The sequence below is a fragment of the Sycon ciliatum genome, chromosome 4 (assembly GCF_964019385.1).
Source record: "Sycon ciliatum chromosome 4, ocSycCili1.1, whole genome shotgun sequence".
NCBI classification, from domain to species: domain Eukaryota; kingdom Metazoa; phylum Porifera; class Calcarea; order Leucosolenida; family Sycettidae; genus Sycon; species Sycon ciliatum.
In genome coordinates, this window is record NC_088646.1 from 30,860,618 (window position 1) to 30,888,073 (window position 27,456).

General features: G+C 45.2%; 2 protein-coding genes across 3 annotated transcripts; both read right to left on the reverse strand.

The window, feature by feature from the left end:
• Positions 1-7: 7 nt before the first annotated feature.
• Positions 8-9,839, reverse strand: LOC135815582 (importin subunit alpha-5-like). 2 transcript variants are annotated; one of them, XM_065328896.1, is made up of 13 exons: positions 9,505-9,838; positions 8,171-8,245; positions 7,635-7,746; positions 7,364-7,461; positions 6,932-7,078; positions 6,569-6,666; positions 5,899-6,001; positions 5,378-5,544; positions 4,918-4,996; positions 3,250-3,375; positions 2,781-2,908; positions 914-1,077; positions 8-586 (listed from the first exon to the last, which is right to left on the reverse strand). In XM_065328896.1, exons 1-13 carry the CDS (start codon positions 9,616-9,618, stop codon positions 492-494), a joined length of 1,506 nt encoding a protein of 501 aa, XP_065184968.1. In that variant the 5' UTR covers positions 9,619-9,838; the 3' UTR covers positions 8-491. The 2 variants fall into 2 exon arrangements, with proteins under 2 accessions (XP_065184968.1, XP_065184969.1); XM_065328897.1 differs by lacking the exon at positions 6,932-7,078 and having other exon boundaries at positions 9,505-9,839.
• Positions 9,840-11,407: 1,568 nt separating this feature from the next.
• Positions 11,408-26,092, reverse strand: LOC135815585 (serine palmitoyltransferase 1-like). The gene is made up of 14 exons (XM_065328901.1): positions 25,905-26,092; positions 25,664-25,792; positions 23,819-23,916; positions 23,458-23,551; positions 22,354-22,426; positions 22,032-22,164; positions 21,196-21,415; positions 15,980-16,087; positions 15,494-15,589; positions 15,047-15,143; positions 14,570-14,624; positions 13,159-13,276; positions 12,365-12,438; positions 11,408-12,168 (listed from the first exon to the last, which is right to left on the reverse strand). The coding sequence occupies exons 1-14, from the start codon at positions 25,956-25,958 to the stop codon at positions 12,069-12,071; spliced, it is 1,449 nt and encodes a 482-aa protein (XP_065184973.1). The 5' UTR covers positions 25,959-26,092; the 3' UTR covers positions 11,408-12,068.
• Between the last annotated feature and the right edge of the window lie 1,364 nt (positions 26,093-27,456).

Below are 27,456 nucleotides of genomic sequence, written 5' to 3' on the forward strand. Positions count from 1 at the left end.
CATGGTGCTAAGTAATATACTTCAACGTATCTTCCAAAAATAAAATTTCCAAATTCAATTTTGTTTATACACATACTGTACTTGCAACGAGTACTGGGCTAGTGAGAACTGGTATTTCATGGCCTGCTGTGCAGAAGTTCCGGTCATAAAGCTGAAAGTATATAACCACTTGAAATTCATCTGTTAGATGGGCGGTTAGTTAATTTGGTATGAAATCAGAATATGTCTGCAGTAACAAAGTTGGGGTAGGGGAGGGGGTCAAAAATATACGAAAATAGTACCTCCCACATCGGCAGTGCCCAAGTTTCCTACAAATCAAGACTATTACTTGAAGTATAATCAATCGCTTCAGTTCTGGTGAATTTGATGGCTTGTAGTTTGCATTTCCACGTTTCTCTCCTTCACTTGCAATTCGTGTACAGTGTGAGAGACAGACAGACAGACAGACCGACAGAGAGACAGAGACACAGAGAGAGTGATGTTGCATGTCCCTATGTGTCTGTGAAGTACTTGGTAAGAAGACCATCAGCCATTTCTGAAATCTTATCGTTCTCGCTGTTGACGAGTTTCCACAGGTTCTCCACTCCTGCACAGTACACACCATTGATAACAACATTGATAGAAGGGCAAAAACAGTCACTTGAGACACCGAGAGCACCAAGACTGATCATGGTATGAACAGGGATAGATTAGGAGCTGTGTACACTACTTGTCCGCATTGCAGTCACACACACACACACACACACACACACACACACACACACACACACACACACACACACACACCACTAGCAGGGACCAGTTGCATGACATCTTGATAAGTTCTTCTAGCGATCTAACTCACAGATTGCATCACACTGCACTTGTATACGTGGATAGCAACAATGTGTAAAATGCACATCTTAAATCTCACCATTGCATTCTTCGAAAGCGGCTGCCACCTTTCCTGCCTCTTTCCGACGTTTGTCCAGTTTGAGAAGGTTCCCCAGGACGTTCAAAGCTAGACACACTAGATCTGAGTCCGGAAACTTCAGAATGGTAGCAAGTCCCGAGTGGCAATCAAGGTCTGCCACATAGCTGTAAGCACATGGCAGAGCAGTTCTTCAAAAACAAACGGCAAATCCAGAAATATTCGCAAGCAAAGCAGTACGTATTTTGGGCATCCATTGGGGAGAAAGAGAGAGAGAGGGGGGGGGGGGGAGCTAGAGTGGGGAGTAAAATAGGACGATTGTTTCAGTGACGACGTACAACCTTTGCGGCGGCCCTTAAAGGGGAAGTATACCCTAAAATCAAATTTTCACCAGTTGTCTTCGGGGTGCTGGGTCGAATGGTCTTGGTCCGAGGACGCTGAGACGCTTCCTTCCTCCTTTATTCCCAATCGAACCCGCGCACTTCCACCGAAACTGGGTGACTGCGCCCTACTAGATAGGGATTTGTATGGAAAAAGTCACTAAAAACGCCGTTTCGTTCTTATAAAAGCACGGATGACCGCGACTGGTTTTGGTCCGAAAAGGCTGCGATGCAGCGTTCGGCCCTTATTCCCAATCGAACACGGTTGAGTGAGTGGTCACGTGCTCATGCGTACACCAGTCGCCTGGTCACCGTGCCTGCAGAGTACAATTTTCACATCAAGATTCAACTCAAAGGTTCAAAGCAGGGAGTCGTAAGAGGCTTTTACGACTCCCTGGTTCAAAGGTTCAACTCGAGTGACATAAGCGGGCCCAAACAGGCTGTAAATGAGCACGTGATCGACCGCTTACTCAACCGTGTTCGATTGGGTATAAGGGCCGAATGCTGCATCGCAGCCTTTTCGGACCAAAACCAGTCGACTCAGCGGCCAAAAGACTACAACATATGGACCAATCGCGGTCATCCGCACTTTTATAAGAACGAAACGGCGTTTTTAGTGACTTTTCCATACAAATCCCTATCTAGTAGGGCGCAGTCACCCAGTGTTGGTGGAAATGCGCGAGTTCGATTGGGAATAAAGGAGGAAGGGAGCGTCTCAGCTTCCTCGGACCAAGACCATTCGACTCAGCACCCCGAAGACTACAACTGGTGAAATTTGATTTTAGGGTATACTTCCCCTTTAAAATTATATTTGTAAGAGACCAAGTCTACTCTGGCACTATACAAGGATCGAAGGATACTATATACAGGGCATGCGCTAAGGATTAAAATGGCCGGACATGTCCGGACATGCAAATTTTCACATCAAATCACACAATGTTCAGTGTAGAATTAATACCATCGAAATGTTATCACGACGATGCATTTCAGAAGCAGCATGATCTTTGAAGGCTGATGTTTTCAGGTTCCTTGAGCCAACGACGAAGGAGTCAGAAAAATTCTTGCTGCTGCGAATTTTATCAACAAAACGGGAACACATCTTACACTTCAAATTTTCGACAGCGCTACGATCTGAGGGACTGCGCTCATTCAGCCAAACAGAAGTTGAAAGCTCGAGCGCTCCCTATCATACTCGGTGACCCACTTGTCACAAGTGTTCGTCTTGACTCCTCTGGGCTTCTTTCCAAGAGGAGCACCCGCATCAGCGGTGCTTGGCTTTCTCTTGCCAGACGACATCACTAATGACTATGAGACAAAGGATTGACGTGCCTCTTCTTTTTTGTACTTTGCAAAAAAAGTGCGGGGACACTTTGTCCGGATGTGTACAAAACATCCGGAAACTGACCGTAAACGGTCGGAAATTGTCCGATGTCCGACCGTTATTTCGCGCCCTGATATATATGCACTGAATCAAGATATTATGTACGTACTTGGCTTGCTCCTGCGTGCCACCAACTAGCACGTTGTCGACTGACCACAGGGCTTCGGTGACAACTTCTCTGCGAGTGTGACGAAGGAGCCGCACCACCTTGGGGAATACTTTCGCATCGACAGCGCACTAGACGTAGTGTGCAAAACAAGCAAAACATGGCAAATAGGTTTCTCGGAGACACACATGCAACTAGGGAAAAGACCAAATTTTCAAGATCCTCACAAGCAATTTTTCGAAATATATGTACTTTCAGTGCTGTCTCACCAGTTGGAATGCAAGCGCAAAGAAAGTCATGTACACTCCTACTGTACTCACTCGATTAGAAACTGAGGGCTTCCATATTTTCAATGCCAACTTTGAGGAGATCCAAACTAAGCAGCCATACTTCCTATTGCAACTACTCATCGCATTGCCTCTGCATTAGGCCATGGAAGTAGGTACATGTAGCAACCCACATTTCCACCGACCTGTATCTGCTGGCTGGTGCCGGCCACAATGTTGGATACTGCCCGCACAGCATCCTTGCAGATTGCATGATAGTCGCAGGACAGAAGAGGACGCAGACCTGGCAATATGCCGGCATCGATTATCACCTTGTATTGGTTTGAGAATACGCAGCAAAGAAAATATTCAAAAGAAGTTCACACAATGGAAGTGGTTGGGTCCTCACCAAAAAAACATATCCGTTGCTACTCAGAGTTTCTTGAATCAATCAATCGTCAGGCAGCATAACAAACATTCAAAAGCAGTTCTGTATTTTTCTTGTGCAAATGGTTTCCTGTTTTGATAGAAATCAAGCCCATGGTCCACCCAGTGATCTATTGAACTACAGTGCTGGCAACTGAACTCCGACCCCTTAGCGGTGCGTCCACATCCTAGCGGTCTCTGTTTCGTCACAGTAGTTTTACCATCCCGTGTTGGGTCTTTGCGATGTGAGCGCACTGCTCAGGGGGTCGGATTTCAGTTGCCAGCACTGTACATTGATCTCAACCTGGGAGAAAGTTTTAGTTGTGTTTACAATTACAGTACATTTATTGGAAACTGGCACCCTAACTTTTTGGTGTCTCTCTCACATAGTTGTAGATATCGTGAAAACAACAGTACATCCTGCATTGTGTGACCCGTGCAATTACTCCTTGCCACATTTGAGGCCAGAAAAGTCCAAGAACAGGGAAATAGAAATTCAGCCAGGTTTTACAAAATTAGGACAGGTATGCCATGGCAAAATGTATGGAGAAGCAGATCCAAAACCCAGATTTTTGAGATTTAAAGTGGGTTTTTGATCCTCAATTCGGCCCAAATCCGACTTTCAAAAGCCAACGGGACAGTTTCCGATGAATGGACTGTAGTCAATATCTCAAAGTAAGGCCACCCTTTGTTAATTCATTGTTAAACGTCCTTTTTTCGCGAAAAGGTACGCGGGAGGGCGGAAAAAAAACAAAAGCCCATTCCAAAAACTGGAAACCCCAATCAAACATTTTGACCAGTAAAGCATGTGATATATACAATATTTCTGGGTCTAACGGCACTTGCAGGCATAGAACAACACTCTTTGATGGTACATTGGAGCACATGCCTGATGAATCCAACAAAACAGGCACATAGCATGGAGTACATCTGGATTTTTACTAGGACACACACCGTACGATATTTAAAAGCCAACAAAAAAAGAAAAAGAACACAAGACAAAGGCATGCCCGGGAGGCAAGATTATAAGTTTAAGGTCATGATCGGCACACTGTGAAACTACACAATCATGTATTTACAACTTCGCATATTATTGGTACTACTACTTTCTTGTTTTTTTTTCAGTCTGAGGCAAAAAGGTACGCGGGCGCGGACGTTAAACAACGAAAAAAGAAAGGGTGGCCTAAGGTGAGAACACTGAAAGAATAGCTGACATCTGATCAGCTATTGCTATACTGGCTGCCCAGAACCGGAAGAAAAAGCTGTTACTGTATACTCATGCTCTGATTCTAAGTCAATGGTCTGGGTGTTTCGGACTCGTCCTGTCAGACCAACGTGTACACTTGTAGCAACTTCAGCCGCACTGAGTGTAGATCTACACTATGCCGTGGCACTACAATACTGTGGCACTAACTAGTACATTGACGGGTGCCGCATGCAAAGCTTACCTGGGACTGATCATTGTCGCAGCACAGTAGACTGCCAAGCGATCGCAGTGCTTGGGAGACAACTCCGACTTTTCCATGCCTTTCAGTACGCAAAGCAGAGCGCAAACATCATCACAAGTACAGTTATTCCCAGTCATGGCCCGGAGCACACCTACTGACGGACGGTGATCATCAAGCTTATCAAGCTGTACACATACTTAGGAGTATTCTGGAGAGCACCGTGACTGCTGTTATTGCTGATAGCAGTGGTCAACACTCTACTTGAAAGCAATGAAAATCATCACACCAGGTAAATGTGTATATGTGTACAGTACTCGTATCTGAACATTCACAGGTACACCCGTCATGTTTCCGACTCCATGCAGTACTGCACGCACCCAGTACTGTACCACACATGCGCACACCATACAGCAGTTAGACAGTGCACAGTTGAAGTTGAACTATACGCTGTGTGGCTTACGAAAGACAGTTTATCAGTGGACCGGCCACTCCGCTTTGCAGCAGCTCTTCTCTTATTGGTGCGGATTTGGTCGTAGCTAGGTAGCCAATGGCATGGTTGGCCTTGCTGACCACCTCGTCATCATCGCATAGCATGCACTCCAGCAAGACAGGTATGAGCGGCCTAATCTACGCGGAAATGAACAAGTGGCAACACAATGTGCATAGACGTAAAGAGTTATATCTCGGATAACCTTGAAAGCAAACTGTGTACTAGTACCAGACAAAGGTTATTCATTTGACCATAACAAAAAGAATTGAGTTCATCACTGGGGCTGGCCCGTCAATGCCGTGTATTCCGATCAACTAAACTAATGCAAGGGCCATCGGCTCACACTGCCAGCTCAAATGTTAAAGTGCCAAGAATGAATCTACGCATTGTGGCACAGTTTGTCGCGTGATTCAACCCCATGCCAGTTTATCAGTAACATACTTATTTAGTCGGTTACAGACGGAGCCTGCTTAGACATCGCTAGTACTCACAGGCATCAACTCCAGCAGGAACATGCACGCCCTGCATAGGTTTGACAGGAGCCACGCTGCATTACGGATCACTGACACTCTCCCGCTATAGGTCAACATTGCACTGGAAAAGTCAAAACAAAAACAAACAAAAAACAAAGCAAACAAGTTTTAAAAAGGGGTTAGGTACTTTCCCATCTTCAACGAGGCTAAGTACAATTTGTCACAGTGTCACCGCACCTTGACAATGATAATGACGTAGATGACGAATTGTGCTTTCCTGAACCCATATAAATAATGCACTCTGGCGTTGTACTCTTAAATATTGGTATGAGCTGCCAGGGCATTCACATCAGCAGAAAAGGGCACTGAAGTCCTGCATCACATCCTCAGATCATTCACGGGCTAAACTCCACCAGGTACTCAGTCTGATGGTTAGATTCTCAATCTATTGATTTTCTTCCTCTCCTTTGATTTAAATTCTCAGATTTTTGAGTTTTATCTGCTTCTACTTTTCATTATTCTATTGGTTTGGAGAGACTCCCATGATGGGTATCCAGTTACCTCTGGAGAATCCGTAAATAAACAATACAATACAAATACAAAACACATCTGCAGTCTAGTGATACTGCAGTCTAGTGATACTGCAGTCTAGTGAGTCTACAGTACACACGGCGGCCTACTAACCTACCTGGTCACCGCACTCACAACACCAGCATCGAGCAGCATATCCCTGTAGGCTAGCTTGTTGCTGTTGTCCCCAGCAATGTTGCCCAATGCCCAGAGGCTCTGAAAGGAAGACAATCACACAAGTGTACTTCAGGATTTTATCGTCTTCAATAACATTGCGCATGCACGTGACACTTCCCATGGCAGTTTCGGTCGCATAGGTCATGTGTGATGAGAAGCCGGACTGAAACGTGTGGCCTTCACATACCTAACCTGATCAATACCCAGGTCATAGCTGATGAAACCCTTCCTTCAAAAAGCTACTTCAGTATCATGGGAATGTGCCAACATCAACTTTGACAAAGTGCAACATCCTGCTACTGACCTGCTCAACAAGCATGGCTTCGCTGTTGTCCACTGAGCGGATGCTTAGAACGCTCATGAGTACGGGTACAGCACCAGCATTGACAACAGCAGCTGTGCAGTCAGAGCTGCCGGATGCAATGTTGGTCAGAATCCAAACCAGCTCAAGCTGGACAGATGAGCAGGGAGTCAACAGATCAACAATTGCACTACGGTCATGGCAACCAGATCGAGTCTATACAGTTCATGATTGTAATGGTGACTGCGCGATGCAGTATGCTGCCAGACTAGGTACCCAATACCTATCCATCTGACATGCATGCCTTACTGACTATGGCGGCAAACATATACTGGTAAGATATTAGCAGGTATGACAATAATGAAAATGAAATCATGGGCAGCTTGAGTCAAGTATGGCAATCTTGCCGTGACGACGCCATGGCGACCCGCTTACCATGAAGTCTGTACTTGTTGCTGGAGGTTCTCTCAGCCGTGCCACGCACAATGGGCAAACTTGGAGTTGGACTAGCCTGTCGATTGCCTCATCATTCTCTGCAAACATCGGTAAATTGTGGAACAGACACCAGGATTACACTAAGCAACTCAGTATAAGAATCAGATCACTGTTGACTCAACCAGGAACCGCCCACGCATGCACACCCACACATACAAAAAGCATACACACTACACTGCTAATTCACTTCGAACACTGCAAGGATACATACTTGTTGAGACAAGCCGGCGGCAGTGCTGCGCTGCTTGTAGCTGAGTATCAAAGTCACCGTGCATCAGCTTCTCCACTAGCGTGTCGCAATCTTGCAGGCATGGTAGGACTTCCTGTGGATTAGAACGCAAACACACACACACACACACACACACACACACACACACACACACACACATAGACACACACACGCGCGCGCGCGCGCATACACATACACGGATGCAATGAAGGACTGCCACAGTAGTAATACTGTATCTATTCATGTATTTACAGCTATGCGGCCGACTAGCCAATGAAGATATGATATGGGCGATAGGCAGCCATGACGACACTCCGACTAAAGGGGACCCCCCCCCCCCATGACGACTATCCGACTAAAGGGGACCCCCCCCCCCCATGACGACACTCCGACTAAAGGGGAAAACGAAGAAGAAAGTGGGAATAAGGTACATGTATGTGCGTCCAAATTTACGTGCTACACTGCATGCGGCAGGGATGCACAACAGTCAACATAACTGGTTTATAAATTATGCTTACCACATCCATTGCCTCGTGTTGCTGCTCCGTATCTTTCTCGGTGGACACTGCTAGCAGGTTTCTTCGCTTTAGATGCTGAATGAACAACAAAGCATTGCCCAAACAGGCTGAGGAGCTAGGCCTGACCGGCTGTAGTTTTTAAACACAAGTAGCTTACAGCTGTCCAGAGATTGAGTAATAGTACTAACAAATACTTGCCTGTTCAGTTCAGAAGTGATTTTGATTAGCCTGTGTAGAGTAATCACTGCTCACAAGATATGCCATCAGTGTACGACCAGGAGCGGCGGAACCGGCGTGGCACCGCTACATTATAAAGGTAGTGTACTGGCCATGCATATTCCTCTGTTAGAGGCCTGTGCATGTGTGTGTGTGTACGTGCATGCATGCGTGTGTGTATGTGTGTGTGTGTGTGTGTGTGTGTGTGTGTGTGTGTGTGTGTGTGTCCGTTGGCATCCTACTTGGTAAGACACTGTTCCGGACTTGCGGCCAAAACGGGAGTGCTCAGTTCAAATATCGCCCATGGATCCTTCTTTATGAAATATTGCCACCTGGCAATGGCTCAAATCCAATATCCATCGCAAGTTATTTCCTAGGTCGTTCATGACCTGCTTGCACAGGGCTAATCTGACTTGCATCAGCCGGGACTATTTCAACCCGAGAAGGATGAGATGCCGGTGGTTAGGTCCCCATCTCCCGTACATTGTTTCCTTGCACGTCCCAGTTTTCCCCTGCTGGCCTGCACCGCATACACATACTGAGCTTCCCGCGTACCCGCATGGCGCATTTGTTCTGTTGGCTTGGGTAGCTGTCTGCGCGCCCATATTTGCCGTAGCTACCCAGGCCCTTTATTCGAGCTCTCTGTCTCTCTTGCTCAATATGCCGCTGAAACTTACGCCAAGACTCCAGGGTCGCACAGAATGTGCGATGGGATAAACACTGCTCCCCCCCCCCCCCTTCCCCTCCCCTCCCCAAGCAGGAAGCAGGGATGGCATGGGGGCACAACGTTTTGCCGGGAAAGGGGGGAGGGGGGGGGGGTGCAGCAAGGAGGATCCACAGGCGGTTGTCTTTCCAGGACAGGACCCTACCCAACACTGGCAACAGGCTGTGTACTCGTGCCGCACCTACCCATGGGGAGGGGGCACGGTTTCGGGCGAGCGGGTAGATCTACGAGTACTCGAGTCGATGCGCCATGGTCTGTGAGTTCAGCATCGTAGATGAACACAGCCTCACAGGTCCGAAACATGGCGGCCAATGAATGAAAACTTGCGCAGCAGCGAACACAGCGCGGCACGTGTTCCCGCAGATTATTTTAGTCTCCTGAGTCCTTCACTCACCTCTTCGCCTCGTCTGCTCTTCTGAAGCTGAGAAGCATCACTCTCGCGTCTCTTCCGCATCTGACCCACTGAGCTGGAGAGCCTCTTGAAATCTTTCTGGCGATTGGACGCCATGATATCAGCGAGCAAAACACTTCTTCCTGTTCGACGATCAGTCCATTCGAAGGAACGCTAACGGCCAGCCTCGACCTCATCTACACAGATGCACTTGCGACCGTCGCTCTAGTGGTGCGTCGTTCGGACGAGTGAATCTGAGCTAACTGACTTCAAGGCAGACTGAGCTAACTATCGTTACCATCTCGTCGTCTACTTCTAGCAGCTCGGATCTACTTGTTATCTCGATGTCACCACTGTCAGACCACAATGCTACCGTAGCCGGTGTCAGCTAGCTAGCTGCAGAGGCACGTCCGTCAGCGGCAGAGCTCGACCATTCATTGCCGTGATGGATTACCACCAATGCCATGATTTACGGACAAGGAGTGACCATGGTGACTCTGTCCCTCTCGACCCTGATGACATGACGGTAACTTACTTTACGTGTAGTCTACAGTCAGTCAGTCAAGTAAGGACAGGTCCTCGCTCACCTGCATGCAGTCACTGACCATGCTGACTGTGGTGTAGAGGTAAGTAGCGTTGTTTCGACACAACCACTTCCTGAAAAGTGAAATACTGGTACAGAGTCAGTAGCTCACGCTACCGTCGGTATAGACTAGCACATTTCCCAGAAAATTCTAAATTTTAATAACTTGCCGCTTGAACGGCTAAGGTAGTAAGGACTTAGGTAGTGGGAGATGAAATCCCTCGTTGATATTGAAGCTGGCTTTCTCCCTGGTAATCACAATCATTGTTATTGATCCTGTTCCATGTGTGTTGAACTCTGAAGTCTGTAGAGCGTGTAGTGCACAAACAAGCCCCCCCCCCCCCCCCAGCATGGGCAAATAAGTAGGGCTCAAACGGTCACGGTTTTACCCCTGACGGTTAACTGCTAAGCTAACGGTCGGTTAATCGGTTATAACCTATAAGCCACGGCAATCCTGTGGACTCTTTTTTAACCGTATATTTTACTATACTCATTGAAAATGTACCCAGTACAACGCACACTTGTACATTCTCTTGCATGCTCATCATACTCTCACACCAAGAGACCAGATATGACCGAGTTGACAGCCCAGAAATTGCGTACGCGTGCGACAGCCCGCGAAAGTGCACACTTTGCAACGACCTGATACTTGAAAAATTGACTGAAAAGTTACTGCGTAACCGTTATCTTTATCGGTTAACCGTTAATTCGTAACCGGTCTGCAACCGGTTAATCGGACTAATCGTTTGAGCCCTACAAATAAGCCTATCCAGGGAGTCATACAGACCTGGGTTTGTACGACACCCCGATTCCGTCCGACCTGGTTCTCAGCGCATAGTGGTGTCGTACAAACCCAGGTCTGTATGACTCCCTGGATAGGCTTATTTTACCAGATAACTATGGCCATAATCGTAATAATATGGGTGGCGAGGGAAACTCTTTCCTTGACGTTTGCATGGAGGCGATGCTGTTTAGGACGAGGCATTTGGGTCGCCATCGTGAGGTTTGCGTTGGACAGGGTTGTTATGGCAATGCCTGACCCACATGCATTGACTTCTACAGAGTGGCAAACCAGTACATGATGCCAAAGTTTCGCGATTGTACAAAACACCTCGAACGATGACGTAATCGCATACTGGTAATTATAACCTCGACCTTCCAGGCTGGGAGGGTCGGAGAATGCAGTGCACAACAGATATGCGGTGGTGCTCAATGAAATTCGATCGTGTAAATCAAGTTTGCACCAGGCACCAGTTCACCATCCCAGTGTTTGCAGGTCTAGGGCTGCACAGCGCCCAGCGTGCATGGCATTCACTCGTTGGATCGGATTTCATTGATTAGCACTATAAATATACACGTTTCTCCTGCCAAACCAAGAAGATAAAATTCTGAACAGTAGCGATGGCAGTTGGGCTGACTGCTTCACACATTGCTATGTTCCATCATGTACATTGGTTTCGAACAGCTTGGACTACAGTGTACTACAGTGGACAGCACTAGTGAATGTGAGCGCGATAAAACTACTAAAAATATTCGTATTTTTTCAAAGACGGATCGGTGCTGTCTCATTGCACTAATATGGTAAGCGACTAAAAATAGACACACCTAACGGTAATATATGAGAGGCATCAAGAAGCTATTAATTAAAAAAAGAGCACGTCTAAAACAGCGATTAAGCAGCGCATAGCATACGGCAAACTACATGATTGCCGCCATTCCTAGGGCATGTGGTGACTCGTATCTGATAAAACACGCGTAATAGCAGACTTCGCTATTAGTCGCCATACAATCAACTACAGGTACTGCTACTGGTATGCTACGGAACATAGAAACCTTTGGAGCAAGTTGGTACTAGAAAAAAAGAAGAAAAAAACGTCCCCTAGAAAATTATGTACACGTCTGAGAAACTAGAGCAGTGATTATTCGACGGCAAACACACTGACTTTAAATACAGGGCACTAGTACTAGTACGAAGAGACGCACGCTATCTGCCTTTCATGATGTCACGGGCGACGGAGTGAATAACAGAGGCAGCCTGCTTCAGCTCTTCCATCGACAGGGCGATATTCACGCTCAGTCGGATACTGAATCAAATACAAATGCACAGAGTTTGAACACACACACAACCAAACAGATGACATTAAAACAATATCAAGGAAAGGGGAGCAACAAAAAAGAGCAAGATAAATTGACCTGTTAGTAAATGAAATATGACCGTGATTCGTACTCCCAGAACTTGTATAGCTACACAGAGAATGTATCATTACAACTGCTCCATACCTGGGTGGTGGTAAGAATGCTTCTTCATGATCCAAGTACTTTGCCTGGACAATGGCAACACCTTTCTTCATGGCCTATGCAACAAAACAATACACACCACACACAGACACATGCACAGACAGACACACAGACAGACACACAGACAGACACACACACACATGCAGGTCAGTACAAGCCCCATGGACACCTACAGGACGCAACAGCGGGCTTAGTAATAGTAACACGACTCTATCACCATGATATGTACACCACATGACTCTATGCAGTGCGGGACCAACAGCATACAAGGAGCATAGCAACGGCGGTATTCATAGGCTGACTCTAAAATCGACATGCACGTAAAAACTAAAAAGAGAAAAATGATAAAAAACAAAACACACCACTCGCCTTTCTGACCAGCATGGTTTAGCAACATCACCTACAGTCCAATCAGACAGAAATGTCCCGCTGGCTTTCGAAAGCTCGTTTTAATGGCTGAATTAGGACTACACGTGCGAGACGCCAACAAGTTAGGGTGCCAGTTGTTTTGGATAAATGAACTGCAGATTCTCTTACTACTATTGCAGAATATCAATGAAGTTGTGAACGGTACCATTCGACTGTTCAATAATGCAACAATCTCTCCTCCTCTTCTCCTCCATGCACTCTCAGCAGTAGCCATTACACACACCAATGTGTCGGCTGAGAGCGCATGGCGGAGAAGAGGAGGAGAGATTGTTGCACTGTCGCAGAACTCGACAATTCCACCAAGGGATAATTTACCTGCTAAAGTGTGAACAAGCCCTTGGACTCACCTGGTCAGAGAAAGTTTGGAGTAGTCTGACGTCGTCTTTCCGCGACCCAGTCGACTCTTTCAGCCTCAAATGTACCACCGGGCAGAGCCGGCTCCCACACACAGTCATGCCGTTCAAACTGAACAGTGACAGTGTTCACAGAAGACAGCACAATACACACAAGGGGTATCAGTCACTAGTCAAAGATGGGAGCTCATCCGGTCACAGCTCATGACTTCACATGAGACAGCGCCATGACTGTCAATATGTAGTCATGAAGTAGTCACGGCAAACGTGGAAGTGAGTTCCTTGTCACAGTGTGTGTCATGATTTAAGCAAACCCATGATGCTACACTGTAGCATGTTCATGCACAAAGAGATTTCCGTAGAGAGTAGACCCAGGTGCTCGAAGTCCGTACACTTTTACAGTGTGTGTTTGCTGAGCTGAAACTCACACTAGCAATGATCACTTGCCAGAATCCTGCTCGTGGATGGAAGGTATCTTGTCCAAGTTTGTTCTGAGGCCAGGCTCGATTGAACCAGGCCATCTTTCGATCCGATCTGTTTCTCTGGAGTTCGCTGATTTTTCATATCAAATGTTGGTGTCGCAGAGGGTACTCTAAGTCCGTACTGATCAGAGGTGACTCGAAATACACACATATTTCTGCTAATTGCTAACTTGCAATCCCTCGGTTACGACGAAAGCACCGAAGGGATATGTTTGGCATGTGCCTCCACCAGTATTTCTTGCAAAAGCGTAGTTTGTTGCCGAAATGCAAGCTGTTTTTAGTCGGCTCAGAGAAGAAGCAGCTGCGCTGTGAAAACCGCGGGAAAACAGTGGTGGAGATGCCAGGAGTGTCAACCTTTCTGCAAGGATTGGTAGTTCTCTGTAAATTCTTCTCCTCTGGCCATTGTCAGCTCTAAGCTGGCTCTTGATGATTGAGTGAAGGTCTGTTTGACGCTGTGTCCGTTCGAAATCGGTCTTGGCAAAGTTGATTTTTGCATGAAATGTAACCCAATTTGTATTTCGTATGGACACTCGAAAACCCACTCGCGTGGTATAGGACTTCTGCTTATCGTAGATCCCTGAAAATTGGTACGCGAGGAGAACATACCACACTGTCCCCTCCATAAAATATTTGAGTCGAATACAATAACAGAACATGAAATTATGGGCGTACGAACTTAGGATACCATGTACGGACTTCGAGCACCTGGGTCTACTAGTACCCTAAATTGAACACATTATTAAAGCTAAGGATCTATGTAAGTGCAGATGCTCAACTGCATTCAGACTGGCCAAATACTGATTGAAACGAGATCCGATCACTACTGCAAAGCTCTTAGTGCAGCTCTTCCAGTACAGATAGGCCATCAGCCCTCCATAAGCAGATAAGCAAGGAGGGTGATATTAGTAGATGAACGCGCTTACCCCTTCAAAGCGTCGTGCAGTTGAGCAATCTTACTCGACAGGTCTTCTAATAATTCTGAAAGAAAGAAAGATAGAAAAGGGAACAACAAAAGTAGTATTACTGTAAAACGGGCAACGTTTGCGACAATAAATGTTTGCGTTTTACAAATTGAGACTGGTTTGCGCTGTTTAATGTTTGCGATTGAATACATATGAGTCGAGTCAGTCCTTGCACTGAACTTTACATGGCGCGAGTTTGCGTTATTCAAAGTTTGCGGTTCTGGGGCCTCTCGCAAACTTCGCAAACAGTTTTACGTCGCAATAGTTACCCGTTTTACCGTATACCATTGAGAGATAGATAGATGCAAAGGCAGTCACTGTACCGGACTATACAGGTGCACATGGAAGCATGACCATAACGGGAGCTACTTGAAGCCCAATGCCAGAAGTCTCCCATTGTGTTCTGGTTGACAAACCGATCCCTGTGCATGGACTCACTTGGGTTTTGATCCAAGATATCCAGACCCTCCATTGCAGCGGCAGCAAGCATGGGTGGCAGAGATGCTGAAAAGCAGTAACCTTGCGCTGAAAGGCGCTGCAGGCGACGAGAACACGCAAACAACAGCAATCACAGATCGGGTGAAATGATCCAATCGCGCTCGCACATGCACAAGCTAATTATGGGAATTGCAACTGTGTATAATACTTGAAGTACGGACACTGTGTCACACAATAATGGACAGATATGTGATAAGTACCAAGAGTAAGTTTCATGTGTAACAAGATGTCCCGCGCACACAATAGAGACAATACGGCTGTACTCTGAAGTACACACCCATGATCAGACAGCACCTCTCAATTCCGAGCATTGATCATTGTACATTGTATTGGACTGGACAGTGCTGAACAGAGCACAGTGCGCAGCAGTCTCTACATTATACGTACCTGATGATTGACGACGAAATGTGTGCCGGTAGCAAAACCACCGACGGACGCAAATCCATATTCCAGAGTGCCACAGATGCAGTCCACATCAGATACCTAGAGAGAGAGTAAAGCAGAGAGGATATCAGGACCAAACACAATGATTATCTGCTACCACCAGCAACAAATAGCAAACTATAACTACTGTAAAACATGTAATTTTAGGTGCATTAAAATTTCGGTGCCAGGGACCTGCCAGGTTTTAGGTGTAATTTAGAATTAGGTGACCAGCATTCCCTTCACATACAGTGCATACTCTAGTGCCTTTTAGGCGTAGTTTAAATGTAGGTGCCTGGTTTCTCTACCGAAATCACCGAAATTAAAGTTACACCGAAAATTGCATGTTTTACAGTATGTGAAGCAGCCACTGAAAGAGCCAGCAACTACAGTACAGTAGGCGCGAGAACGAGAGGGATAAGAAGATCAATGCAGAGTTGCGCTACTCACCGGCACATCCCAGTATTCAGTAACACCGCGGCCAGTCGTTCCCAGTGTGCCGATCGAGATGCTCTCGTCGAGGAATATTCTAAACTTATACTTTTTCTTCAGCTGAACCTGCACAGTCAGGCACAGACACAGAAAACTAGTACTTCAAGTACATGCATTGAAAGAAGAAAGCACAGATCGTACAGAGGCCAAGCACAGCACGAACAACCTTTTTCTGCACGTTGAAGACTTTCTCTAATTTTTTTAAATACTACACACTCGGCCACCTACTTCAAAGTAGATACAGTCAACTTCGCTAATAACGACTGCGGGTATAACGACAATTCGCGAACAACGACAGAATTTCCATGGGTAAAACTGGAGTTTGGGTACTTGTGTATCTACTGAAAAAGGATGAGCTACTTCTGGACAGCCGGGCATCGGCTGGCCTGTCAAACTGCACGGATAAGCCCTGTGACCATTGATTTGACTGTCTCGGCCAGCACTCTATGTGCTACGGTATCTGTGCACCGTATGTGCCGGATACGGTGTGGATATGGAGATTCCATACATGTACGCCGGAGCCATCTGGCTGGATTTAACGGCCGTTATTTTCGCCTGGTTTACTCTGAATTTTGGCATTTTATATGTTTTTTTTCGGATTTATTTCCAAATTTGAATTTGAATGTGAATTTCATGTTTATAAAGTCGTGTTCGCTCATTATCCACATGTCCTTTGCGTCTCTGTGTTTTTCACTGTTTTTATTTGACATTATCTTTCTTTACGGAGTTGTTGTTGCTGTTCATTTTGCTACTCTTTCTTTTTCCCTCCCCTTATTTTTATTTATCGCCTTGGTTGGCAATCACCCACTCTTAACATTGGCCGGTGTTTCCACCGAGTCTTGAGATGTTGTAATAAATATTTATATATATAAAAAATTATACTGTTGTGAATTCCAGCGGAAATCCAAGAGAGCTCGATACCGGGAAGGTAGAGCCGTGACACACTAGTCAGAACAACAGATGGGTGGTCAGTCACAACTTAAAGTGTCATGCCAGTGACTGATCAAGCCATCTGTTGTTCTGACTAGTGTGTATAACAATTTATATAATATATATTCGCCGGAAGTGGTCAAGTGGTCACCCGATGCATGGTTACATGCACAGAGATTTTCCTCCAAAATAAATTTGCTGGATATTTTTGAATTGCTAGAATACATGACGTATGGCTATGCACAAGTCCTCGACCAAATATGCTTGCGCATATTTCCGCATATTTTGTGACACAGTTCATATATGGCATATTGAGCGACAAAGGGAATATTGGAATGAAGCCAGCATATAATTCAAATATTCTGAAGAAAATGAGGAAAAGTCATTCATATTATGGACAAAATGCGTTCAGAAATGCCTTTTATGAATGAATTTGGAATGGTTGAGGCGTTTGCTACATTCCCCCATGGATGAACACTATCATTACGGTTGCTGGGGACACACCCCAGCCATACTATTCCGCATGTGTTTTGATTTGCACCATAAGCATGATAGCCGTGAAGCCAATGAATATTCCAAGGTTGTAATTTTACTGAAATGATCTACACTTTCTGCTTATGTCGAGCATATTTTGGCATATTTTGGCATATCTTTTTGCATATCTTGCTAAGCCTTTGGCATATTATGGACGTTTTCCCTGATATGCGACGAGCATAATATGCTCTTTTTTTAGCATATTTGGGCGAGGCCTACTATGCACCGTATGAGGAAAACCCTGCGGCCTGACTAAGGGAGTCGTAAAATACCCGGTATTTTACGACTCTCTGGCCTGTCTCATGGAATCTCCATATCCATACCGTGTACATGTACAGTCATGTTGTTGGTTTAACAGAGTGAAACAAACAAAGCAACAACAATAACAATACAACAATAATTCAACATGTGTAAACTAGAACAAGGTTTAGATATGTATCTAACACCTTGTACATGACTGTATACAATCATGTACATGTACGTAACGGATATGGAGATTCCATGATTCCGAGGGGTTCTTCAGCTCCTTATAAGAACGATTGTCGGCCCCAACAGCCTGTGCAACTTGCGTTGACTCTGAGCAGTTTCAATTGTTTCTCATTCGTTTCTCTTGATTAACCGCAAAACTGAAACACTTCAACGTTCCCTTCAGTATTGAAAATGGCCGCTCCCCGTAAATTTATTATTCCACCTGAGGAAGTATTGGATTACAACGGTATGCTCGAGGGGATAGTATTCCTTGACACCATCATCATCGAGTTCTGTCAGGGGCGTGGAATCGAGCTAGTGGCACGTTATGGCTTGATTGCTAACGTTCATGTGTGTCCAACGTGCAATCAACGCTGTACCTTTTCAGTGTATAACGGAGGCATTGATGGATATCGTTGGCGATGCCAACGTGACAGCTACGTCAAGAGCGTTCGTGTTGGCTCATTCTTCCAACGGAGCCATTTGCCTCTTGATTTATTGATGAAGATCATCGTCTTCTGGGCCAAGCAAGAGCCGCAGAAGGAAATTACAAGGTGTTACAAGGTGACGGAGAAGCCACTCCTTGATTGGTATAATTTTCTTCGAGACGTGGCAGGTGAGTACCTCACCAATAACCCATACCATCTCGGAGGCTTCGATGATGAAGGCAAGCCTCGGGTGGTGGAAATTGATGAGTCAAAATACTTTCACCGGAAGTACCATCGCGGTCAATGGAGAGATGGCCACTGGGTCTTTGGTGCAATCGAAAGGGACACCGGAACTTGCATCATGCAAGTTGTTCCTGATCGCACGGCAGCAACACTGACTGCCCTAATAGCTCAGTGGCTCCTCCCCGGGACACGCATCATGTCGGATGGATGGGCTGCATATGCCAATCTCTCGACGATACATGGGGGCATCTTTCAACATGATGTTGTGATTCATGAAGCTAACTTCGTGAACCCCAATGACCGCGATGTCCATACCAACAACGTGGAGAATATGTGGATGAGAGCAAAGCGGCAGCTGAAACGCATGTTCGGAACATCTGACACCTTATTTCCCACATACTTGGTGGAATTTATGTGGCGTGAGCGGTTCAAGGAGCACCAGGATCGGTACTTCGAATGCATGGTGCATTGCATTCGACAATCATACCCTGTGCCATCCGCTTGACCAGTGACCACATCTATTTTCAGTTCCGCTTTCCCAAAATGTTAAAATAAATTTTGTAGAAGAGGTGTTCTGTTTTGGGTGTGCTGGTGCATGAGTTCCCACGGGAATGGATGGACATCCTTTTTGTAAAATAACCGGCGATTGGCCGCGGGAAGTTAGTTGGGAATTCCGGCAGTCGCGGGAAGAGCATGATCTTTGCTTTTAATAGATTTGGGGTTACTTTGAGATTGATGAAGAATGGTAAAACCAAGTCACAAAGTCTTTTCTTCGCTTGTTCTCCTGAGCAATCTAAAACTTAGTGCAACTAAAAGCAAGAATCATTGTAATCGAAAGAAGAAGAGAAAATACTTCAAAATAGCCCAAGTACTTAGTTTACAGTGTACTTCAAAATACTCGCTACCTTTCCTAGGGAAAACAGCCTGAATCATGACTTGTAGGCAAAGTTTGCCGGTAATTCTCTAAGCAAAATATCGGGAATTTTTACAGAAAAAAATCCATCAATTTTGAAGTAAAGTTTCGAAAATATCACGAAACCTGGAAGATCTACCGAAATCTATCTAACCGAAAAACCTGCAAAACCTGGCGAAAACAATGACCGTTAAAACCAGCCAGATGGCTAACATGTAATCTCCATATCCACACCGTATCCGGCACATACGGTGCACAGATACCGTACCATAATTTATTATAGAGTGCTGGCCGAGACAGTCAAATCAATGGTCACAGGGCTTATCCGTGCAGTTTGACAGGCCAGCCGATGCCGGGCTGTCCAGAAGTAGCTCATCCTTTTTCAGTAGATACACAAGTACCTAAACTCCAGTTTTACCTTTCCATGCCCAGAGCAAAGTCCCATCTAACTGTAATACATAATGAGACTTCGGGTATAACAACACTTCGCAAATAAGGACACTTTTCTGATGCCCCGCCGAGTGTCGTTATACGCAAAGTTGACTGTACAACAAGAAGAGGAAGAAGAGTGCGTTGTGACTCTGAGCTTCACGCACAAGTAGGCAAGCATCAGACACCAGAATCCTCCTCCTCTTCGTGTTGTAAGTAGCTCTACCCTTGGGCATCAAGCACTCTATTACACACCCTGAAGCCTTTCTGTTTTGCTTCGAAGTAGATAGGTAAAAGTGATATCGCAGGACCGTGGTCATTATGTTTACGACTGTCTACTTCTGCTCACTATGCCAAGCTCATTGAAACAGGAGGCCTGTAAACCCTCTTACTTTTACATTTTAATAATGCAAGGAATAAAACTACATGCGCACTCATATCACAATCATAGCAACAGATAACGTGTTCCAGAACGTTTTCATATTCTCACCTGTGTATTTAATACTATTGATCACTTACCAGTGTATTACTGTAAGACATGTTATTATAACGAGTTGCAAATTTAACGATTGTGCAATATTCATAGGTTAACGAGAAGATATATTAACGATCTTGCAGTATTTCGGCATATCCACACACAACATATATGAACCTGTACGGCCTCAACGGATCTTATTATAACGAAGAAATGTCATCCGTAAAACGTTAGATTTGCTTCCTCGTTATATATACATGTCTTACAGTACACTCTTATCAATTATGTGATACTTTCTAACTCGTATCCTTGTTTTTGTCACTCCAAAATGTATAAATAGTATTGCTATTTTGATATTATCTTCAGTCACGAGTTTCCATTGATAATTGTGACGAGAAAACCTTCTGAAGCAATTTATCCCTTGCTATCATTGAGATAATATCACATGAATAAAACTATACAGGCACTCATAACATGAGTGAGCGCATAGTTTTATTCATTGCACTATTTTTTAAGATTATTGTCTCCACGTCGCCTTTACGTTTGTTTGTTTTTAAACTTCTTGTCAGCCAGCTCAGCAAAATCAAAGTATGCCCAGATCCAAGTGTAATCAATCTCACTAACCCACAAACCCTGATTCACTTGCTCGCTTTCTCAGACTGTAAACCCTACAGAGAGCCCTACCACATGTCCAACACGAACATGTGAACACCAAAGCCAATCATCACAAAGTTACAGTACTAGCACAACTGACCAACTTGGGAAGAGGACATATGTCGCCGTAGTTGAAGAACACACCCTCAGTGGCAAGGAAGCGGCGCGTGACCTTGGCCTTTGCCGGGTTCTTGGCATCAATTTCAGCCTGCACCTCCAGCTGCCGCTCCAAATCCTCCATGTCGTTGTGCTTGTAGAAGTATACTTTGCTCCGCGATGCAATCAGGCCCTTCTGGATGGGCATGTACGACCCTTCATCACTACAGACCATGCACACACAAGTCAGGACAAAACATGTACGACCCTTCATCACTACAGACCATGCACACACAAGTCAGGACAAAACATGTACGACACTTCATCACTACAGACCATGCACAAACAATTAAGGACAAATCATGTACGACACTTCATCACTACAGACCATGCACAAATAAGTAAGGACAAATCATGTACGACCCTTCATTACTACAGACCATGCACAAACAAGTAAGGACAAATCATGTACGATCCTTCATCACTACAGACCACGCACAAACAAGTAAGGACAAATCATGTACGACCCTTCATCACTACAGATCACGCACAAACAAGTAAGGACAAATCAGACTCTCAGAACTTTGGCTGTAATTAATGTGTGTGCACTGATACATTCCACACAAGCGTTTTACATAACATGTCCATACTGCTCCACGGTAGCTAACCACTATTCTGCCGAGCGGGAATGGTATTCAACACTTACATCATGGATACTCAAAACTCTACTCTTGAAGATACTACACTGTAGTAAATATATGTGAAACTCAACAACTACCTGTGCATTGAGCCACAGAGACAGGTAGGTCCAAGTGATTCTGTATCTCAACAAACACTTACCAGAATATCACATCTCCCTTCTTAGCGTAGGCAGGCAGGGCAGTTGACATAGTTGTGAAGCCATACGAGTAGAGAATAGATTCTTCCGTGCCCATGAACTGCGATAGGCGCTTCTCGAGATCCAAATGCACGTCTGCCAGCAACCAATAGGCACAATTGACAAAGACATAGCCGCAATCAACACCAAGAGCATGACAGAGAGAAAGAGAGGCATCAAGCTAAATACATTTAAAAGGCCACATCATGTGCAGCTCTAAGAATCAAAGATTAACAACAGCACAACTGCACAGCATAGCAGAGCAAGGGGCGAGAGAAAACCTACCAATGGTGCCATAAAATCCACGCGGCCCACAAGAGCCAACGCCATACTTTCTTAGAGAAGAAATGGCTTTCTCCTAGAGAAGAGAGAACATTGAGAGAAGAAAAAGAAGAACAGGGGAGTCACAATATTATAATAAAAAAGCTTACATGGAGATAGAAATGTAATTAAGACAATAAAGAGAGTAAGCTGCGCACTCAGTACAAACACAATAATCCTTCTGAAGAGATGGCCACGAAAACGTTCAAGGAACAATTAATTATACATGAAAACAAGATTTGCTAATAGAGAGATTAAGATGCACGTTATTTCCAACGTGACTCGCAATTTCACGTCAAATTTGGCGTAAAACTCCGAATTTCGACGTGACCTGCAAGTCACTCGTGTTGATTTTCGACGCGCGAGCCAAATAACGCGAGCTGAACTTTCGCGTCACGTCGGAAATAACGTGCATCTTAACCTCTCTAATGGTGTTTGTACTGAGTGCGCAGCTTACTCTATTTATTGCGTTAATTATTATCTATAAAGTTACTAGTTATGAGACATTCGACGACCTGATACCTAGCTCCAACACATCTACGAAACGCAAACCAACAACCTTCCAATTTAGAAGGCTCAGGTGCGGAAAGGTCCAATGAGGGGAAGGGATGCGCCACGAAGATGTGCACGAGTTATGTCCCTTGGCAACAAAGAATGTTGAACATTACAGGATGATAATGACGGGACTAAAAGTAGTAAGACCATAGGACAAACCGGTCTAACTACAACTCGATGTGTTGGAGCTAGGTGTCAGGTCGTCGAATGTCTCAATATCCTTGTCAATTGTGTGCCGTATTGTCCCACTATCTGACTGTATATGATCTTGTTACCTTGGTGGACTGTTGGTCATAACTAGCAACTTATAGGTCCTTTTTCTCTTTACATATTACTATTGGCTCGACATCCGAGTTTTTAATATTATTATCGTTACTACGTTTAATAAATGTCGACATTGCTAAATTCTATGGATTGCTGCAATAAAGCTCTTTTCTCCACATCGCCTATTACTTGAACGTTGCACACATGTGTTGTAACTTTGTGAAAACCGAGGCATTCATAGACACTTACAGTCACTTGTGGTCGCTCCAGCATTCCCAGAAAGTTGAGAGATGCCAAGTTGATGCACTCATGCCCATCCACCACGATATGCCCGCCTGGCTTGCTGCAAACAGCAAATATATGAAAGTCAAGACACCAGTAACGTTCACCAAAGTGTTCATGCACTCAGATAAGCACGACAGTTGCAACGGATGAGCATGGCAGGGAGATATGGAATAACCCCCCTTCCCTCAAACACATGTTCTAGGATAAAAACGGCCACGACGAGCCTTCCTACTGCCTATGTAGTTTGCTTCTCTTTCTCAGCAATATGATGCAGATTTCTGCACCATCCGCCAATGCCACTGCAGTATGTAACACAACTGCTAACCTGGTCACGCTGCGGAATTCAACCTCTTCATCATCGCTGTCATCTGCATCCGGCACCAGCGGTTCTGGATTCCACTCATCTATCAGCTCATCCTCCTCCTGCAAATGAGAATCAACACACAATGAAGTTGTAAGGAGTAATCAGACTATTAAGTCAACGTTGTTTTCATATCTCGAAACTGCACATTGCAAACCAAGATTGAAAAAAAAGTCCAATAACATACCACTCGGTAACATTATATTACCGGAAGGGGGACTAAGGAAGCTTTCCTCCACACCTGATGCAAGAGATTTAGGCACGTAGCCCGCATGGGGCACGTACCCCCCCCCCGCCCCCCTTTCCCTCAAGATTTCGACCTAGGTTCAGCATGCACATAATGACCATGAATGACATTCACCAGCCATCCTACACATATGCGGCCGTGAACCCCCCTAAAAGGGGGACCAGCTACACCCCTGAATTAGATTGATGAGAAAAAAAGAAGAAAAAAAGCCGCATTCACGGCCGCATCACCTAACGTGTTTAGGATTGATGAGAAAAGCTACCAAAAATAAAACAAAGCTATCGTGTTTTTCATCCTTCAGACCTTGGGTTTGATGCTAAAACCCAATGCTGGTGACCCTGCTGTTTGCACAGCTAGAACTCGACTCTCCCAGCCCTGCTTTGTCACCTGCTCATCGAAATGGTCTTAGCTTTCTCATAGCAATGAACGCTTGGCAAGCATAGGCCAGCCACGCCTGGTACATATGTGTGGAGCTGCGCCTCTTCCAGCCCTCCCAATCACTGGTGGTCTGATCCAGACCACCTACATCCACCAACTGTATGTCATGCACTCGGCGTGAATGTGAGCGTGCGCAGCTGCGTACTCGGATCAAAAAGTCACACAACTCGAGCTCGGACGGAGAGCCAAGGATAAATTTATAGAAAAGAAAAGGACCAAGGAACTTCAAGTTACGCCATAATGTAATGATTGTCAAGTAACTGGTGGTGTCAGTGGACATTACAGCGTAACTTGTAGTTCCTTGGTCCTTTTCTTTTCTACAACTCAAGCTGTACTAGCATGTTTCATGATAAGATGCACTCGAAGGGATTAAACTCACGCACTTGCGTATTCAGATCAATACATCAAATTATTGCATGTAGCGGTGTTTGCTTCCGCTCAGCTTGTTGCATTTTCGTTCAGCAACATGTGCACACGCCAGAAAATGCTTTACAAAATGCCAAATCAGAACACACAGGTCAACTTTTACTTGAGAAAGGCCTAACACATGTGTGGTGTGCACTGCCGTGGCTTGTATGTTAGGGCCTTTGGGTTTTCATCACACACACGCGCACACACACACACACACACACACACACACACACACACACACACACACACACACATACACACACACACACACACACACTCTCTCTCTCTCTCTTTCTCTCTCTCTCACTCTCTCTCTCTCTATATATATATATTCTGCCCGCTTTCTACTGGTATGAAGCCGTCCCGACACTGCCGCCACCACCACTGATGGCTGGTCTGCTATCGATTGTGCATGTACCGGTATCCGTTAATTGCCTTCCGATATTGGTCTCAAAGGTTTGTCACTTTGCGTGATCGCACCTGGCTCTCAGATCTTGTCACTACTGTCGTGATATGTTTGCATAGCAACTGCCTGTAATCCATGACTGCTCACAGTAACTAGGAAAAATAATTAGATATTATTCCGCGCCGGTCTTTTCAAGTTTTCTCTCATAATACACTGTATTGCCTGCGCCCTTCAGTTTTCGTATGTAGCCAGGCTGAAAGACGGTACGCATAATTCACAGATAAAAAGACAGCTAGCAGCCACTTGCCTGAGTTGTAAGCCGGTCGACAGCCTTTTTCCCAGGATTGTAGCTTTTGGAAAAGAAGAGCAATTTGATGATCCATACAGCCAGGCCGATCTCTACTATCCAATGGTACCATGGAATCTGAGGAAGAGGCTAGAAATCAAATGGTTGGAAACAGAATCAGTCATTCAAGTACATGTTCTAGTACGTGTACACGAAAACTAAGCACGAAAGCCGCTGAAGGCTGCGCCAAAACGATCCTCACCAGCCACTGAGAAAATGATTCCAGGATGAACGATACGTCCTGCAGGGAGGTCATGACGATGGCTGGAGAGGCAAAATGCTGATGAAGGAGACTCCCCAGTTTTCAAAGCGAAATTGTCATCGCATCACCACATCTTCCCAAACCACTCGGGCCGCAGCTACATAGCTGCTTGCATGTTTTTTCAAAAAATGAGGAAAAATGCTTTTCTCCCATGTATTTAGCAAGCTCGACCATGTCCATATGCCAAAGGCATAGCAAGAGTACATAACCCCCCGTACTCTTGGGCATAGGCATAGGCATAGGCATAGGGACCATAGCATGCCATGCTAGCAGCAGATAGCAGCTTGTACTCGTACTGAGCTGTAGGCAAGCTGGTGATCTGCAACCTGGTTGTAAATAATTATTATTCTGTCCTTTCCAGGGCCACAATGACTTTGATTGTGTCAACTGTTGCTGTGAAGTTGAGGTTTGGTCTTCTGTTGTGCCCTCACCAAAAATCTGGCCTGGTCGTCGGTCTCTAAAGGTACCAAAATTCATGTCATCCTTACCTGCAGCAAGTGTTTTTTTTAGGCCATAAAAGTAGGTGTACTATTTATATGTATAAACATTGAGTAAAGTAACTGTCTACATCCGGGAATGCCACTCACAGCCCTGGAAAAACGCATTGGCAAGGACATTGTAGGTAAATGCACCAGTTCTCCGAGTGCTGCAACTGTGTGCAAGTGTCAAATGGCATTTGACCACGTCTCGGCTACATGTAGGTGATACGAATACAGTAGGTATCGGTTATAGCGTGGGTGTTTGGAAAAGGACTTTCTATTCTTATTTCCGATATTTCTTACACACGATACATCAAGTGTGACATTTAGAAAAGCGATCCTGTCAGCTTTTCTATTATTGTGTTCACATGGCAGAAAAAACGACATCGCTATGCTACGTAAGTTTCTACGTAAGGTGCTCGGTATTTCACTTTTAAAAGCTACGTAAGTCTCTAGCTCTACGTAAGGTGCTCGGTATTAGATCTACCAACGCGTGGTAGCCGCGTGCTGTGCACGTGCACGGCAGACATTGTGTTCAGTGCATGCAGTCTAGTCCGCGGATCCGTGTTCGGATGTGCATGCGCGAGGAACTTTACTTCCTTCTTTGGAACTGCTTCTTGCATGAACTGTTTCGGATATTTCGTCTCCTGGCCTGGCTTATTTCGTTTCGGCGCTGCTGAGACCTCCTTTCGCGGAATATTACTCAATGACAGGTGAGTTGACCAGTTGCCTTTGATTCTGCTTGTGTTGACTCTTTCATTCAGGAAAAGTGTGCTGATTTTGGGGCGGAATTTAATAATGGAAAAGTTGACATAATCTCTTTTCTAAATTTTGCTCTTCTGCTGCCGAGCTGCGAGGCCTCCTTTTACGGAATACTCGATGACAGGTGATCTCTAAGTAACTAGTTGACCGGTTTCCTTCGATTCATGTGCTTATGTTCACCTTTCATTTACGGAAACGTGTGCTGATTTTATTCGGATTTAGATCAATTTTTATCTCTTTGCCCTTGTCTA